General features: G+C 43.5%; 1 protein-coding gene across 5 annotated transcripts in view; it reads left to right on the top strand.

The window, feature by feature from the left end:
* Positions 1-15,985, top strand: part of hdac7a (histone deacetylase 7a) — a 63,668-nt gene that overhangs the window by 43,548 nt on the left and 4,135 nt on the right. For all 5 annotated transcript variants that reach the window (XM_008275489.1, XM_008275488.1, XM_008275486.1 and 2 more), the window contains 14 exons: positions 296-501; positions 829-1,032; positions 1,972-2,209; positions 2,580-2,713; positions 4,440-4,560; positions 4,648-4,697; positions 5,227-5,334; positions 8,151-8,206; positions 9,187-9,274; positions 9,363-9,482; positions 9,561-9,658; positions 14,895-15,013; positions 15,438-15,571; positions 15,905-15,984. In XM_008275489.1, the coding sequence (XP_008273711.1) occupies positions 296-501; positions 829-1,032; positions 1,972-2,209; positions 2,580-2,713; positions 4,440-4,560; positions 4,648-4,697; positions 5,227-5,334; positions 8,151-8,206; positions 9,187-9,274; positions 9,363-9,482; positions 9,561-9,658; positions 14,895-15,013; positions 15,438-15,571; positions 15,905-15,984 (1,756 nt within the window). The remainder of the gene's footprint in view (positions 1-295; positions 502-828; positions 1,033-1,971; positions 2,210-2,579; positions 2,714-4,439; positions 4,561-4,647; positions 4,698-5,226; positions 5,335-8,150; positions 8,207-9,186; positions 9,275-9,362; positions 9,483-9,560; positions 9,659-14,894; positions 15,014-15,437; positions 15,572-15,904; position 15,985) is intronic.

Below are 15,985 nucleotides of genomic sequence, written 5' to 3'. Positions count from 1 at the left end.
TCGGGAGGAAGTCCAGCATTCACTTGGTCTCTCTATTTTCACAACTTCTGACTCTGATAAATGCTGCAACACACCACACACCTTTTAAACCCAGCAGCACACTTTGAGATTCAAAAGGTTTACCTCCTCAACTTCTGCGATTTTACTACATTGACGAAGCAAAATTATTTAAAACATCTTAAAAATGTGACATTATAGTGACGATAGTGTATTTTAAAAATGTGCGTCTGCATTCCTGTCAGTCCGTCTCTTCTCTGGTAAACAAACGCTCCTTTTCCGCCCCGTCTCCCTCCAGTTCCGGGCCTCGACTCGGTTCCGCTGCAGTTCGCCCCCCAGTTGGACCACCTGTCTCCGGGGGGAACTCAGCCCCACAAGCCACTGAGCAGAACGCGCTCGGAGCCCCTTCCCCAGAGCCCCCGTGTCCTTCACACGCACCTCCTCCAGCAGCAGCACAACACACAGCTACTGGAGAGGCTCAAACAGCAGACTCACCTGGGAAAGGTACGAACATGCTCCGGTCTGTAGTTCTAAAACATATCGATACCTCAGGTCGGATGAAATTTGCAGCTGGGGTTTGGACTTTTAAACTACCTGCTAATATGTGGAGCTTTCTGGAGGTTCTTTAAGCGAGTCTTGCATGTGGAAACCACAGATTAAGCACTGAAATGCTGCTGAGACGTTTTCTCCCAACAGCAAGCTTCACCAGTGTGCATCTTTTCCACCGAGCATCTCAAATTTACGCTCACATTTCCATCACTTCAGCGTGATCATGTAAAAATTAAGCTTTCATGTCCCTGTGTGTGTGTGTGTGTGTGTGTGTGTGTGCAGCTGATGTCTAAGTCCAGTGAGAAGCCCAGGCTGCACCAGATCCCCTCCGAGGACATGGACTCGGAGGACGGCGGCGGGAGTTCGCCCACGGAGCCGACCTATCACAGCAGGGCGAGGGCAGAGTCGCTGAGGGAGGCGGAGCCGACCGGGTCCAAGAACCACGAGGAGCAACTGAATCTGCAACACGCGCTCATCCTCAACCAGGTTTGGAGACACAAAAACACAAAGCAGCTCCACAGTTGGGATGTTCCTCTCACAGCCGTCCTGTAGATGGCGACCTAACTCCTGCCCTGGCACGACGCTCGCTGCCGTTTCATGGTTTTGCGGTTTGACAAGTACTCATTACGACATGGTGGATATTTCAGCTTGATATGATGACAGGGTGCGCGTACCGTGAGCCGAACTATTACTCTCTCGGAGAACGTGTCAGTCGCTGATCAGACAAACCGCATAGCCAGGCTGTGATGGAAGATATTACAGGAGCAAGGCTTTGTGAAAACTTCCAGCACTTAGAATAAAAACAACGAATCGCTTCACGTGTTTAGAAAGATCGACATCTGTGTGTATATATGTGAAGCAAAGGAAGCAAATGTTTCTGCTCTACACTTTCTCCTGTAAGACATTAAGACATCTTTAACATAACTCTATTAAACCCGGCAGTGCTGTGGGGGTCTCTGTGTGGACGTGGACTGCTTTTCATCTGCCACATAAACCCAAATAGGCCTGGACATTTGTACAAATTAAGTAACAATATATGGAAAACTGAGCGAGCAAGACCCCAAACCTTTTTTGCACATACTTATTGTCGTTCATTTTCCCAATTTTTGCTGTTTAATCTTTTGTTCATGTTCAATTCCACCTTCTATCTCAGTAAAGTTTTGAAAAAGCCAAATCCGCTTTTTGTTATTTTCACTTTAAATTATTGATGCTTTTATTTTTAAACACTCAGTTTATGCCAAAAAATGAAAGCTTAGGTTATTCTGGAAAAAAGGGGAAAAAAGAATCACTTATAGTCTGATTTCTGACTCTTTCACAGCCAAAATATCTAAAAAAAAGTCCAGACAGCCTGTATGATACATGGGTGTTAAAGGGATAATGTAATATTTATAATCTTCACTGACTTCCCTTCATCTCCCCCGCTAGTCGTTGCTATGGGAGCAGCAGAAGCAGCTCCAACAGCTCCACCGACAAATGGAGACCCTGGCAGTCCCCATACTGCGTGGCGGCGGCGGCGGCGGCGGCGGGATCGGCGGTGGTTTGGGCGTCCATCGGCCCCTGTCGCGCACACAGTCGTCCCCGGCCTCCACCTCCCTCACCCTGCCCGAGAAACCTCTGAGCCTGGCTGCACAGGACAGCGGCAGCAAACCTCGCTTCACCACCGGTGAGTCCGACGTGAGGCGGGACGTGGGATATCCCCCAGAACGAATCGTCCTAGAGGATCAGAAAAATCACATTTCATTTAGCTCTCAGTGTGTAACGCCAGGACAATCTCTGTCTCCTTTGAGCTCATGAAAAAACAGATGAACTGATGATCTTGAAACCAGAAAAAAGAGCAAATTCACAGTATAATTAAACTAAAAGAAAGAATTTTAAAAAACCTGAGCTGCCACAAACATGTTTCCAGTAAATAGACAGCAATGAAACAGCTGGAGTCAGCAATAACAGTCGTGTTTTGGCTTCTGCTTTGAATAATCAGCGTATTATGCGGCATGTTGACACGGATTCTGTGTTGTGTGTGTGTGTGTGTGCAGGCCTGGTGTACGACTCTCAAATGCTGAAACACCAGTGTACGTGCGGAGATAACAGCAGCCACCCGGAGCATGCTGGGAGGATACAGAGCATCTGGTCCCGACTACAGGAGAGAGGCCTGAGGGGACAGTGTGAGGTACGACACCGGAGACGCACACATGCAAAACACGCCGGCTCGGCTGCTGGAGGTGTTTTATTAGACGCTGATGTGTGGTTTCAGCATCCACGCGTGCACTGTAGCTGCACTGCAGGTGAAGTGAGGCAAATATTGGAGTGTTTTGGTTTTTTTTTCTCTATTTACAAGAGTTTGTTGGCATGCAGGCTGCACGTGTGCACGGCGAAAACGATTAAGGAGCAGGAGAGAAACACTGAGAAGAAGGATCTGGTTGCAAAAAAAAACAAAACAGCTGTAGGGCAGTTAACCCTTTCAACACTAGAGCCCGCTATCCTGGGCTGGTATCACGACTCCCGTTCAACCCTGCAGCCCGGTACAGTGGGCTCCGGTGTATGGCGACTTTCTGTTACATTCATTTTGACTGGCTATCAGTAGGAATCCCCGTATGCGAACAAGCGATTCAGTCATGAAATAAATTATGCAAATGAAGTAAAATGATGTCGTTTGACCCCAGAAATCACCAGAAAACTGGATTTTTGCTGCCTCGTTTCCAAAATGTTTATAAGCCATCAAAACTAACTAATTAATTACAAGCCTTTGACTGATGTCTCAGTATATAAGAACTGATAATTAATTGCATATATCCCTGGTAATTATGAAGTTTACCTTTTCTTTTTCACACCTGTATGTATATGACAAGAGTAAACTTTCATATATTTAGCTGTCAACTTGCCTACTTTTGACTGATACCAGATATGTCGTGATGTCACATCTACTCGAGGATTTATGAGTGATCAAAACCATGAATTTCAAGCCAAAGATACTTTGTGTTGAAGTGTATAAAGCAGGGGTGCCCAAGCCTGGTCCTCGAGGGCCACAATCCTGCATGTTTCAGATGTTTCCTTCTTCCAACACACCTGATTCAAATGATCAGGATCGTTATCAGGCTTCTGCAGAGCTTGATGATGAGCTGATCATCTGAATCCGGTGTGTTGGAAGAAGGAAACATCTAAAACATGGAGGATTGTGGCCCTCGAGGACCAGGATTGGACACCCCTGGTATAAAGAATACACATTTACTTAGTGTCGAAAGGGTTAATGGAATGTTGCTCGTGATCATGACTTTGGCTTCTCAAATAAATGATCAATGATGATATTGAATGCCGCACTTACAGAAAGTCCACGTGGATAAAAAAAAAAATCACTTTGATCTTCGCTAAATCTGACATTTAAACACCTTCTTTCATATTTTTCAAAGCAGTGTTTGGTCATACACATGGTCTGAGCTGCTGCTCTGCAGTAACTGAGTGGAGACTAGAGGCTTCTCTGTGCACGGCTGCCCAGCTAGCTTCTAATGCAGATGTTCAGCAAGTTTAGCGTTTCTGTACAGTTTTGTCTATATTTTTTCTTTGGAATAAAGCCTGCATTCAGGTGAAGAAGAACCTTATTATGAGTCTTATTGTGGTGCAGGTTTGTATATTAGCAGGAATGTAGCATAGCTTGGACGTGAATGCAATACTCTGTTCAAAATGCAATTCAAAATATTCCAGAATCAAAGAGTAATTGTGATAAACAGGCTGTATATCACAGAATTATTATTTTTTCTAAAATCATGCAGCCCTGTTAGCCACTGATAACGATTATTGATGTGTGTTTGATTCCTCTTGTCATATTCCTGGCGTATAGTGTTAAATTTTTTCAAGTATTGCATATATATTGATGTTATATTGATGTTTTGTCCACGCAGAGTATTCGCGGTCGTAAAGCCACCCTGGAGGAGCTGCAGTCGGTCCATACAGAGCGCCATGTGCTGCTATACGGCACCAACCCGCTCAACAGACTCAAACTGGACAACCGCAAACTGGCTGGTGTGTAAATAGCCTCACAAACATGTGTACTGACAAAAAGCCTATGTATTTTTGTTTTAATGTGTGAATTTGTGTCTGTTCCTGCAGGAATCCTCTCTCAAAGGATGTTTGTGATGTTACCATGTGGCGGCGTAGGGGTAAGAAACGATCATAATTCTCCCAAAGCTCTTAATGAACGCTGCACAAAGCGCCACAATCACTGCACGGATGAAAGCTGATATTGTTTCAAAGAAAGAAAGGGCAAAATTACACGAAAGACAGAAATAAAGACAGGATATTAAAGAGGAAGAGAACGCTGGCTCGGCCCGACGCTAATGTTTGCCTGACAGTCTGCGTCGAACCATGACAAGTCAGACTAATGAGAACAACATGTCCGTGACCAGGGATGAAAGAAATGCCTCGGATTTCATTGTCCGAGCCAGATGGACAGCTATGCCAGTTTGTGAACAAACAGAGGAGAGGAAAAACAGAATGGAAAGGAAAATTACTTGCAAATATGGATCGCAATGGAAGAGTAGAAGTGACATCGTTAGTCCTGAGTCACATCCGTGCAGAGGGTTTTAGGACGTGGCGAGGGTTGATGTAGCGCTGAATGTTAGGTGCAGCTCCACGTTTAGGGGTAGATTTCTTTTAATCCTTGTCCGTCATCTGCGTTTTGATTGACAGGTTGATAATGACACCATCTGGAACGAGTCACACACCTCCACGGCGTCCCGCATGGCGGCAGGCAGCGTTGTTGAGCTGTCGTTCAGAGTGGCCAAAGGAGAGCTAAAGGTGAGAAACTGAACCTCGCGGCGTTAAAGAGACACACAGGACACAAGAGGTTCACACTTTGTATTTATGGTTTGCTGCACTTGAAAGTGTGTCGGCGGTAACGGCGTTCTAACGGAGTCAACGAGTCGAAACTAGAAGTGCGTTTGCAGAACTCTACCAAAGCTGAGCCCTATCTCATGATTTTAAGTAAGTCAGAACCAAATTTACCGTAATTTACAGACTATTGAGCGCACATGAATATAAGCCACAACTTTAAAAAGGAAACAAAAAGTGTACATATGGAGGCTGACTTGTCTATAAGCAGCAGGTGTCCACGTTGTAACAGGAGATATTTACACAGAGAGATATTTTCAACTTTTAATTAAATACATACCAGTAACGTACACAAATACGTATCATAAATGTGTTTTTTTTCCCAAACAGTTCCTGTAACACGGCTGGTTAAGAAAAAAAAAATACAGCAGCCTACCAGGAAAAGTCATTGATCGCTATCTTCATCTTCCTCCTGTGCACTAAAACCACTAAAGTCTTCAGTGTCGGAGTTGAACAGCCTCAGAATCACTTCGTCACACGCTTCCTCAGTCTCTCTCTTGTTGTCAATGTCACTGTCGCCTCGAGGCATATTCGTAAAACTCGTAATAATCCATAAATTAGCTGCATCATTGTTTAAGCCGCAGTGTTCAAAGCGTCTGAAAAAAGTCGCAGCTTATAGTCTGGAATTTACAGTAACCGTCTGAACCCCAAAACTAATCAAAAGGTTTTAAAAAGTTTGTTTTTCTCAAAAGAAAATCCCCAAAATGACACCATTTATTAAAGACAGCAACTGTAAAACCGGCTGTTTCACTTTCCGATGGTCTTTAAACTGCTCATCTGTGAGATGCCATTCAGTCAGGGGGGAACCGGGCAAAACATAATCGTGATATATGGTTTCTAAATAAGTGATTGAAGGACGACTTACACATAAACTTGGGTGACAGTTTTTTTAATGTTCTGGAGGTTTAAAACGCTGGGGCCAAGTTGAACCCAAAGATGTCAGTGAATTTGAAGGTAGTAGGAGGGTTAAGCAGAACAAAAAAACCTGCTTGGCACAATGGTGGAGCCATCAGTGACTCAGCTGTGACCAACAGTTCAGGGACTTTTTGGTGTTTACACAGAGCCTAGTACGGGAACTAATTAATTTCCCGACCTGGCTGTTGTGTACGGAGCCCGTCTGGTGACATCGATAAGAAATAAGAATAACTCGTTCCCATGCATTAGTAAATCGTGGCCACGAGTTATTAATGTGTGGGAACGACGGTGTTTCATCGCAGGATATCGGTGTAGTTCATTCCAAGGTTAGAATAAAATGAAATCGTCCGCCCGTTGTCCTTAATCGACAGCTGGTATGACCGCACTGTGCTCCACAACTTCTCTTGTTTCTTCATGTTAGTAATGCGAGGCCACAATTTAACTATGTCGTTCCCACTCATTAATAACTCGTGGCCACGATTAACTAATGCGTGGGAACGAGTTATTTCTATTTCTTATCGATGTCACCAGACGGGCTCCGTAGTTGTGCAATAATCTGAACTTTGTTTTTGAATTAGATTAGTTATAATAAATAATAGATAGATCATTTTCTATGGCTTTATATATGCAACTGTACTGAATTAAAAGAGCCACTGTTTATTTACTGTGGTGGTAACACCTGCAAACACAAAGAAAAATGTGAAATTAATTCCAATTTTTGTCGAATAAGTAATTAAATTAATTTGGAACTCAGCCTGGTGGTTTTTGCATAATCCTGCAGACACATGACAGTGAACACATCCACAGATGTCCTCACACTACACACATGCTATCTGCACATTGTTATGTCAGGAGGTGGAAAAGCGACGTTATTGAACTTTATCCCTCTGCGTAAAAATTTACTGCTTGTGAGGCGCTGGATGACGGGGCCAGAAATAACTGCAGGAACTTGTTTTTGTAATGCTGCAGTTTGTATCCAGACTTGGTGTTTTGTTTCTGTAAGTTAACCACCAGGCTCAGGGAGAAACATTAACTCCTCCTCCTGCCTTCAGGAGCCGCTGAGCCACTTCAAACATGGACCGGGTTCAGTTTTCTTGCTTTTCTTCCTCGCAGCAGCTAAAACTCCGGGATGAACACGGAGTTGTACAAATCATATGTTTACATTCCGGTCTTTTTTTTTCCTTTTTCCCCTTTTAAAAATGAACAAAATACTTGTAGCTGGCAGGTTCGCTCTAAAACGTTTCACCCCAAACAAACAGAGGAGATCGTGTGAATAACGGAGGGCAGGAAGAGAAAGAAAAACAAGAATGCTTCAGTGTCAGAGCAGTGGTGACACACAACCAGCTCGCTGCACTACAAACCACAGACTATACATATTGTTGGCTATGCATGCTAAACATACGAGTTCACAGGACAACATAATGAGCATCTTGAAGGGCTTCCATTGTCTCTAAACATTGCTGGCAGTCTGGCATGCGAGCATGTGTTTTAACGAAATCTCTGATGTTACACTTTTAGATTTAAAAGCTTTTTTAATGCAAAACAATCAGATCGTCAAAGCCGTGATTAAGATGAGTCACCTTGAAATCAGATGAACTACAGAGATTAAGGGTTGTTTAGATTAAGACTGGAACCCTTAGAGCAACTTTCAAATGTCGGGTTTTGATTTTTGGAAGTGCGATTGTACCTTCTTTAGATTTGCCCAAACTGTGATATATTCGTACATGATAAAACCTTCTCAACGGTACGATTAAAGCTCATTATGTCCACTGAAACGCTGATTAATGGCTTCGTCCTCTTCTGCACAGAACGGCTTTGCTGTGGTCAGACCGCCGGGGCATCATGCGGATCCCTCCAATCCCATGTAAGTGTGTGTGTGTGTGTGTGTGTGTGTGTGTTATTCAAACACATGCTCAGCCCCATCAGGGTGAGTTTGACTGTTGCTGTATTGTGCTGTCAGCAGCTTTAACAACATGATAGAAGACAAATGGCTGAAATGCAGAAGATTAATTGTTTTTACTGTTTTTTTTTCTACCCATGTTGCGGCTACTCGTGTTTTTCTCATGTCTCCTAAATACAACCTTATACAACTACTGCATTGTTTTACATTTTCATGTGTAGCACAGGAAAATAAACTAAAATTAATATTAGCTATTACCACCTTTTGCCTTTAAAATGTTACCAGCTCTCTCTCTATGATTCTTTCTGTGTGCTTTGGGTCATTTACACATTAAATCAAGTTTTTGTTATTAAGGAAGGTGGAAGAATTGCACCTGAAAAGTGGAATAAAAGATAAAAATCCAGGTACTCAAAGTGGGTTGAAAAGCAGCAGTGGACTAAAACCTTTAAAGAAACACTGGTGGGTTTCCTCTGCAGCCCACTCAAGTCAAAACCTTTTACTTTCCAAATCCACCTTGAGCGCCTGGACCTGGATTTTCATGGCATTTCAAAAAAAAAGTCTTTATTATTAAGTATTACTCCTGAGCTCCTGCCCCTTCTTGTCTGTAAAGTTCATTGATGTAGTGTTTTACAACCTTAGCTGGCCGACATGCTGCAGAATGAGTTTGGGGTCAGTGGGATGCATCCCTGATGGTCGGACACGATGGGAAAGAATCTAAACATTTTACACAAAAACTTCAGCTGATGCTCTCATCAAGACTGAGTGTGTGCAGACATGGAAACAAACCTTTTTAAAAGACACAACACACACAGGGAAAAACTCTCCGCACAAGTCAGAGACACAAAGACTTTCCAATATCCCCGTGTGTGTACTCACAAAGACATTCATTGCTTTTTTATTTTCATGTCGAGGTCTGTACATCTCATTCTCTGTGTGTCTTTCAGGGGTTTCTGTTACTTCAATTCCGTGGCTATTGCTGCCAAGCAGCTCCAACACAAACTCAGCGTCAGCAAGATCCTCGTTGTTGACTGGGTGAGACGCCTCGTGAGATGAGATTCTGGCAACACGTCCTCAAGTATCGCACCGTAATATTGCTAATTGTTTTATCGATGCGTCTCAGGATGTGCACCATGGTAACGGCACCCAGGAGGTATTTTACAGCGACCCCAGCGTTCTCTACATCTCGCTTCATCGCTACGACGACGGAAACTTCTTCCCCGGCAGCGGGTCGCCGGCCGAGGTGCGTGACATCCAGGACGCTCAGTACTCTGGGCTTTACTATCACAAGAATCAATTCTAAACAAAGTTTTGTTTTCAGGTGGGTTCTGGAGCCGGTGAGGGCTTCAACGTGAACGTGGCGTTCACAGGAGGACTGGACCCGCCCATGGGAGACGCTGAGTACCTCGCTGCATTCAGGTAGAAACAACTCCCGCTCTGGTAAAACAGTGCAACACAAAGACGAGAGGGGAGCTGTGGAAGCATCTCCAGTCGTTGCGTGACATTACATATTGTACTCTCCACTTTTTAAAATGTTTTTCCTTTAATTTGTTCCACATCTGTATGTCTTTAGTCTATGTGTTTTGCAGAATTTTAGAGAGTGTAGTGAAAATAAGCATTTCTGTTCCAGCGTGAAGTGGAAGTCAGTCCAGTGCATATTAAAAGCAGATTATTTTTCTGTCTTTAATTTGCGTCAGGATGTGAAATGTAGTAGATCAGAGCAACAAGTCTCAGTTAATCCTAACAGTTTTGCCACTACCTCTGTTCCAGTTTTTATTGATCAGGATGAGGATATTCGGATAATTCCTCTCGTTTCCTTTTCACTAAGCCACAACAAACACGCCGAAGCTGATCAGAGGTTCGGCTTCGCATCGCCTCTGACGTACTTCTTGCGCAATTAATAATCCTTGTCATTTGGAAAGCATGTGTCTGCTGCTCCCCGCTTCCAATAACTTCAGATGTTTTACAGTAAATGGTCTCCAGGTCTTGTGTTTGACAGATTGCGGACCGTTACTTCCTGCTGGTGGGTTGGATAATTGTCATCGGTGGGTGTTTAGCACCAATAAAGTTTCAGTTGTGTGGGCTTTTTGGTTGTCTGGTGCATCCAACCCCAAGGAAACTGTGGCGACCGCATGGTTACTGGAAAAGGAGCGCAGTGGCAGGAGGAGGGGGGGAGCATGCACGTAAACACATGTATAGAAAAACATGCACATCAGAGCGGTGCACCATAATCTGAAGTCTAACAACAAGTGATCTGCTGGTGCGTTTAGTTCCTGTCATTGCTTTGCAGCTCCAATAATGTGTAACATCACTGAGATTTGTTCTCATAATACTGCTGGTTTTTAAGAAAACTTCTAAAGGATTCCTCGCTTGTTCCAGGACTTTGTAGCGCGACCCTGACCTCTGAGAAAAAAAGACAGCTTTTGCTATGATATTAATTCAGAGTGGGAGGATGTGGGTGGGGGGGCCAGGACACGGTGTTTGTGAGGTGGAACAGATCACCTCCGTGGCAGCGGCATGTCCAGTTTTGCCAACACTTAGGTTTTTACCGAGATTAGATTACGACTCAGAGTGGAAGTAAAGCGCGCGGTAAACAAGTAATATGCATCCGCCTGGTGGTAATAACAGCCTCCTCCATCTGCGTGTTTTCTAGCAGGCCTTGTTGTAACGGTGTCTCCTCTAGAAGAAAAGCATTTAGTGCCGTTTTTGAATTGCACAACATGTAAAGTTTTCTGATCCAGCTGACCCACCCTGTTTGTTCCTTAAAAATCAGACCAAAGAAAGTTGTGAGCAGAGCGAGCTGCATAATGCTGGCTTTGTTTGCATGGTGAGAAACCTTCCTTAGGTTTCAGGGGTATTAAATGATGACATTTAAAACAGAAAGTTGGGGTTTTTTTTCAACATAATGCCATTCATATGTCCTTGTATTCAGATCTGGGCTTAATAGAAGTTCCAAGTAGTTCTCTATTTGTTTTTTTTAATGCGCCTGAAGCGTGAGTTCCCCACATCAAAAAGTTCTCTAATAATTGTAGAAAATAATACCGATTTAAAGATGTGAGCGGAGTTGGGATTCATAGATTTAAAGAATAGCTGTGGAAATGTTAAACCGATGCGGGGAAACCGAATTTGTGCAACGATGGGAGAGAAAGAAATGTGGATAGACAGCAAAGACGGACACGAGCGTGGTCAGCGTCTCTGACACCTGGAGGCCAGATCAGTTGTTCAGAGTAATTGTGTCGCACGCAAACTTTACAGACCTGAAACATGAACAGACATCAACCGATTCTGAGGTCTTAGAACAGAAGGAAAGAAAGCTAAATGTCATCTTTTATTAAGTGAAAATAAACTGATTGTTCTGGAATATCGGACTCAGATTAGTGCGAGTTTGTAATTATTAACACATCATTTACTTTGACTTAGCAACTCAAAAAGAGCATTTATATTTTAAACCTTTAGGGCCTCCACATCTCACACACCCTTTGTAATTAATAAAGTTTCCAAAAGAGGGGGAAAAAAAGTTTAATGGAACGCATTTTATGGGTTAAGGTTTGAAAGTGCTCAAGCTTCAGATGGGGGGGAGCTTTGGTGTATTTTCACCTTATCCTTCACTCTCACCCACCACCACCACCACCACCACCCCCCACTTTATTTTCCATCACCGCCGCCCGACACACACACGCACACACACACACACACACCCTCTTCCTGTCCTCCCTTGATTGATCTTTAATAAGCGTCCCCTCCTCTCCTCCGCACTCGTTTCCCCCCCTTCTCCGTCTTTCCATTAGTTTGTCTGTAGTTACTCTCTCTGGGGGGACCGTGGCAGCTTTAATGGGTCTACAGGGGAGGTGGGATTTGCGGTTAGGAGTGTGTGGGGATGAGTGGGCATGCTCCCGCTTCATATCCACGCCATTATGATGAAGTTCAATCCTGCTATATGGTGAATTAGAACCTAACGCACTGCTGACATGATGATCATTCACGCCGCATGTTTACATGTGTGTGTGCCGTCTTTGTGTTGCATAATCGCGTGGGTATGCTGGTTTGTGTGTTTTTTTATCTCTCATTTTTGTCCATGAGCTCATGTTGTCCATCTGCATGCAGTCATGACAGCAGTATGTGTTTGGATGTGTGCATGTGAGCTCGAATGTGTGTGTGTTTGTGTGTGTGTGAAGGGGAGGGAGGGAGGTCTCCAAAGTCCCCAGGCAGAATAATGAAGGTAAATGGATCCCAGATGGACCGCTTTTCCTCTTTTTCTCCGTGTTGTCAATGACGTGAGGAGAGTGACAAGCCTCTAATGGGAAACAGATTCGCACGCCGCGGCTTTGAACTCCGCCGACAGCTCCGAGCCGCCGAGTCGAGCCTCTCTCTCTGCACCTCTTGACAGCGCCGCTTTCTTCCTAACAACAATAGCATTAAGGAAATCTTCCACTTGTTTGAAGTCCGCAAACAGCACGGCGCAGCCATAAGAGCTGACAAAACACACTCGTCTTTACTCGAGGCTCCGCAGCTTCTCCGGCGGAGAAACAATAAGTCATTTGTCAGCTGTGTTTGAGCTGCTGAGTCTGGGATCAGCCCAGCCTTAGTTTCACTTGTCATGTTTAATGGCTGCTTTAGACTGGATCATTAATATTTGTTATCTCTGGGAGACTGCCCGATTTGATTGGAAAAGAGCTGCGCGGAGTCTTAAAGTCGGTCCTCGTGAGCCAACTGATGAAACAAATCCATGTTTAAAGTCTGTCAGAGTCAGAAGGAGTTTGTCTTGGTACTTGAAGCACTCACGAAAAGTTAAAGGGGTTCAGCCATGTTGCACATCCTACAGGTGATCGATTAACAGGATGAAAGGATCAATGCCTAACTGTCTGTTAAATCAGCTGTTGTGCTAGTTGTGAAATATCAGCTTGTTGTTTGTAAGTTTGCTTTTGTAAGGTTGAGAATTGGCTTTTTTATTTAACGTGTGCGTTTCCTCGTTTCTGTTCAGTGCAATTTAACTCCTCAGCACACAACATGTTGTTTCACATTGTAGAGTGTGGATAAAAAAAACACTCTGTGAAGTCTGACAGAACACCAATTTACTCCAATTTTGAGATTGCTCACATCGCTCGGAGCTTGTTGACATGCAGGCTCAACGTGTGCACAGCAAAACGAGCAGAAGAAGGAAGGTTTGGTTGCAAAAAGAAGCCAAAAAAATCGGAATATTTCGGCTGCAGACGAGGTGATGTTGACGAAAAACAGGTACTCAGACAGAGGTGGATTGTTGCAACTATACGTGGCAACACAACTAATTTCTCAAAGCTCTGTGTGATGAGAGCGAAGCCAGATCTGAGTCAAATCCAAAGCAAACCACAGCTCTGGATGTCTTTACCGGTGTTACGCCACATTAGAAAGCTTCCAAATCGCCTTTTCATTTCACTGTAGATGCACTCCATTACGAAATAACTATGACTAAATATTAGCATTTAATAATAATATCATTTAAAATTCCTCTATTTGTTCAGATTGCAGTTTATATCACAGAAATATGAGCATTTTTTCCCCAAATTGTGCAGAATTTGTGATAGTGGTGATGTCACCAGTTGCTTTTTTTTCACAGTTTTTGATTTTGTGCACTTTAAACACGTTAGCCATAACCCCGCCTCTGTACCGTGAGCGCTCACAGAATCGTTTGTGTCATGGTATTTGAACTCTTCTGGCCTTTGACTAGACGAACACAGTGTGTTGTTATTTCACTATTGCTTTTTATGTGGCTCCAAAGAAAAAGTCCGGTTTCCTGCCGTTCTATTCTTCGAGCTCAACTGTGTAATTAAGGCTCAAAGTGGGCACCGTATCAGAAAAAATAAAAATACAAATCTACGATACACATGCAATTTAAATCGTCGCATGCCCGTGCAGCAGCAGTGGTGTGTTTCTGACGTGTTCGGTGTGTTGTTTTTAAACAATAGGCGCGTGTTACGGTGCAACGCTGCAATAGAACATGTCAAAACTCAGCAGATGTTTTATTTACGTTGGTGGTTAAAAGCTAGTAAAAAATCTAATTACACACTGACATTATGGTTTAACCCTCTGAGTCCATAATCATCAGATTTTCAACCTTTCAGTGGCCCTCGAACTGACCATTTTATCAGGAAACTCATTCAAATCGAAGCCTAAAATCATGATATTACAAATGTTATATGTCTCTTTTAAATAAAAATTTTAATTTATCGCTCCTTGTGACAATTTCTGGAGCTTTTCGGCTGAACTGCAGGCTGTGCTTTTCAGATAGGAGACAAGTCTGGCAGCAGATTAAAATTGTAAAAGTATTACAGTAGGTATAGTTTTCAGAGTCATCATTTTTTTTCCCCTTCCACTTGGAAAATCTTGTACACGACTCCTGACTTTTTCAATTTTTATAAATTACCTAATAATTATTCTGTTTCATGCTGTGGAAAATGTCTGAGTTCGCTCTACTTCTGTGCTGTTTTCATAGAGGTGCAGGACTTCAAATGAGCCCACAGCAAGGAAAAATGTGACAGGAGCAAAAAAAAAAAAAGAAACTGTTTGAGGTTCAGAGGGTTCAATAATGTCATGTATGAACCTCCACGTAACAACCAGTAGAACCAGTTCCAGTGGTTTGCATTTACAGAGGACCGTCTGTGTGTGTTTGTCCCTGCAGGTCCGTGGTGATGCCGATCGCCCAGGAGTTCTCCCCGGACGTCGTTCTGGTGTCGGCCGGCTTCGACGCCGCCGAGGGAAACCCCGCTCCTCTGGGAGGGTACAAGGTCTCCGCCAAATGTAAGCACGGCTCTCCGCCACAGACTGCACACTGCGTCCTCCGGTCCTTACCTCAAGGTCTTGTTTTTAGCATGAGACGCTAATAAGAACTTTACTTTATGGTCCTGTGGGTATTATGGAGATATTAATAGATTATTACAGCTCCTGTCGAGCGCGGACCAAAGAGCGGGATTGTGCCTTCTTCCATGCCTCGCTTCATCACTGATGTGACCATAATTATAGTAATTAGTAGTTGGTATGTTGCTGTGGGAGGATCTCCACAGTAAAAATACACGTTTTCATAGAATATTGGAAGTTATAGCAATACTCTTTTTTGGTAACTCTTGCAGTAAGTGGTTTGGTGATTGCAGCTCACCTGCCAAGCTTTACTCTTACTTTTTTATTTTTTGCATGGTTTCTAATTAAAGTCAACGTTTCTGCGCAGGTTTCGGCTTCCTGACCCGCCAGCTGATGTCGCTAGCAGGAGGTCGTGTGGTTTTGTCCCTCGAGGGAGGTCATGACCTCACAGCTATCTGTGATGCGTCTGAAGCTTGTGTCAGCGCCCTCTTGGGCATACAGGTGAGGCATGCTGGGTAATGCAGTTCTTCTCACATGCTTGTTTGCTAGAGTTGTTTAACTGGCAGATGAGGGAGCGTCTATATTCAGTAAATTTAGAATTAGAATTTGTGGACTCTTATGTTCTTATATTGTGGAAAATAAAAGAAACAATGAAAGTTTTGACACATGGATGCACTTCTGTAAAACAGACTAAAGATTTGAACAGAAGTTAACATTTTAATGAAGTTATTTCTTGCCTTTGATATCAAGTTGGTCTCTTCTTAAACAAATATTTTGATAAGTCGCCAACATAAATGTAATTGACCTTTCCTCATGGATGTGTCTCTGCTGCAGGACCCGCTGCCAGAAGATGTCCTCCTCCAGAAGCCCAATGCGAACGCTGTCCGCTCCCTGCAGACTGTAATACAGATACAA

The sequence above is a fragment of the Stegastes partitus genome, unplaced genomic scaffold (genome assembly GCF_000690725.1).
Source record: "Stegastes partitus isolate 25-593 unplaced genomic scaffold, Stegastes_partitus-1.0.2 Scaffold53, whole genome shotgun sequence".
In the NCBI taxonomy this organism is placed as follows: domain Eukaryota; kingdom Metazoa; phylum Chordata; class Actinopteri; family Pomacentridae; genus Stegastes; species Stegastes partitus.
Note: the sequence above shows the minus strand (reverse complement) of the source record. Positions and strands in the feature narration are given on the sequence as shown.